This window comes from Solanum stenotomum, chromosome 1, assembly GCF_019186545.1.
Source record: "Solanum stenotomum isolate F172 chromosome 1, ASM1918654v1, whole genome shotgun sequence".
Classification (NCBI taxonomy): domain Eukaryota; kingdom Viridiplantae; phylum Streptophyta; class Magnoliopsida; order Solanales; family Solanaceae; genus Solanum; species Solanum stenotomum.
Window position 1 is genome coordinate 67,452,127 of NC_064282.1, and position 1,536 is coordinate 67,453,662.

The following is a 1,536-nucleotide window of genomic DNA, read 5'->3' on the forward strand; positions in this document are numbered from 1 at the left end:
ATGTTTTTAAGGTAGTATAGATAGATAGATAAATATATTTTATAATAACTGTTTTCAGATGTTGTTTGTTTTCCTCTGTTTCTCTTGGGCAATATATTTTATAATTTGTTTAAAATTCATAAAATGATTCTTTCTAACCGTGCAAAAGGCGACAAACAAATCCAGTAGTATTTGATTATATGACACATAAAATAAAACTCTCCTTTTAATACTTATTACAACCTTGTATGTGAACAACTCTCAAAACCACAAAAAAGCTAGTGTGACGGGTAATCAGTTAGGGCACTGAATGCAATAGGAATAAGCTTTTGGATCCAATTTAAAGGAATTTGGAAATTTCCATAAAATGAGTTGCTGAAGAGAAAATCCAAAACGGCGGATGAAATTATGAAAATGTATCCTGAAGATGTAATGATGTATATACTTACAAGGATTCAAGTGAAATCTCTTTTACGACTCAAATGTGTCTCAAAAACATGGTGTGCTCTCATAAACTCATCAACTTTTATTCATTTTCATCTCAATCGAACCACAACTACCAAAGATGAACTCATTCTATTCAAGCGATCCTTCAAAGAAGAACCCAACAAATATCAAAGTACCATGTCTTTTCTCTCTGATGTTGATGAACAAATTGATCATGAGCCTATTTTTCCAGATCTAGATGTACCATATCTCACCACAACTTTTGCTTGTATGTTCCATAGACTATTAGGTCCTTGCAATGGTTTGATTGTTTTGACCGATTCGGAATTCATGGTTCTATTTAACCCAACAACTAGAAATTATAGGCTACTTGAACCATACACTTACATTTGTCCATTCGGTTTCTATCAGGACAATTCGGGGGTCGGGTTTGGTTTTGACTGGATTGTGAATAATTATAAGGTTATTAGTGTTTCAGAAATTATTGGTGATCCTCCTTTCTATGATTTTCATTTTAGAAAGTGGAAAGTCGATGTTTATGATTTGATTACTGATTCTTGGAGAGATCTAGATAATATTAATCAACAGATGCCAAAGATGCATTGGTATGCTTGTTCCGAGGTGTTTTACAAGGGAGCCATTCATTGGATTGCAAGTGACGATGCAATATTTGTAGTTCTTTGTTTTGACTTGAGTAGTGAGATTTTCCGCAGTATACTGATGCCTGATTGTTGTGATTACTTCGATGGGAAGTGTTACGGCCTTGTACTCTTAAATGAGTCTCTAACATTGGTTTGTTATCCTGATCCTGGGAATGATCCTCAACCAGGAAAAGAATCAACAGACGTTTGGTTAATGAAAGAGTACGGTATAAATAAAACATGGGTTAAGAAATATTCAATTAGAGCTCATCCAATTGAATCCCCATTAGTAATTTGGAGGGATCATGTGTTGTTTCTTCAAAGTCAATGTGGAGTTTTGATTTCAGGTGATCTTCATTCTGAAGAAGTGAAGGAATATAACTATTTACAGGGTTTTCCTAGAAGTTTGAGAATTGCAGTTTACAAAGAGAGCTTGACACCAATTCCAAAACGAAGCGACCTTGGGTAA

The 1,536-nt window shown here is 34.3% G+C and overlaps 1 protein-coding gene across 1 annotated transcript; it reads left to right on the forward strand.

Annotated features, from left to right (window-relative positions):
- Window positions 1-387: 387 nt before the first annotated feature.
- Window positions 388-1,536, forward strand: LOC125851822 (F-box protein CPR1-like). The gene has a single exon (XM_049531558.1). It carries the CDS (start codon window positions 388-390, stop codon window positions 1,534-1,536), a length of 1,149 nt encoding a protein of 382 aa, XP_049387515.1.

Bases quoted from the DNA above. Each gene is read 5' to 3' on its own strand.
- LOC125851822 (XM_049531558.1), top strand. From the start codon at position 388: ATGAAAATGTATCCTGAAGATGTAATGATGTATATACTTACAAGGATT.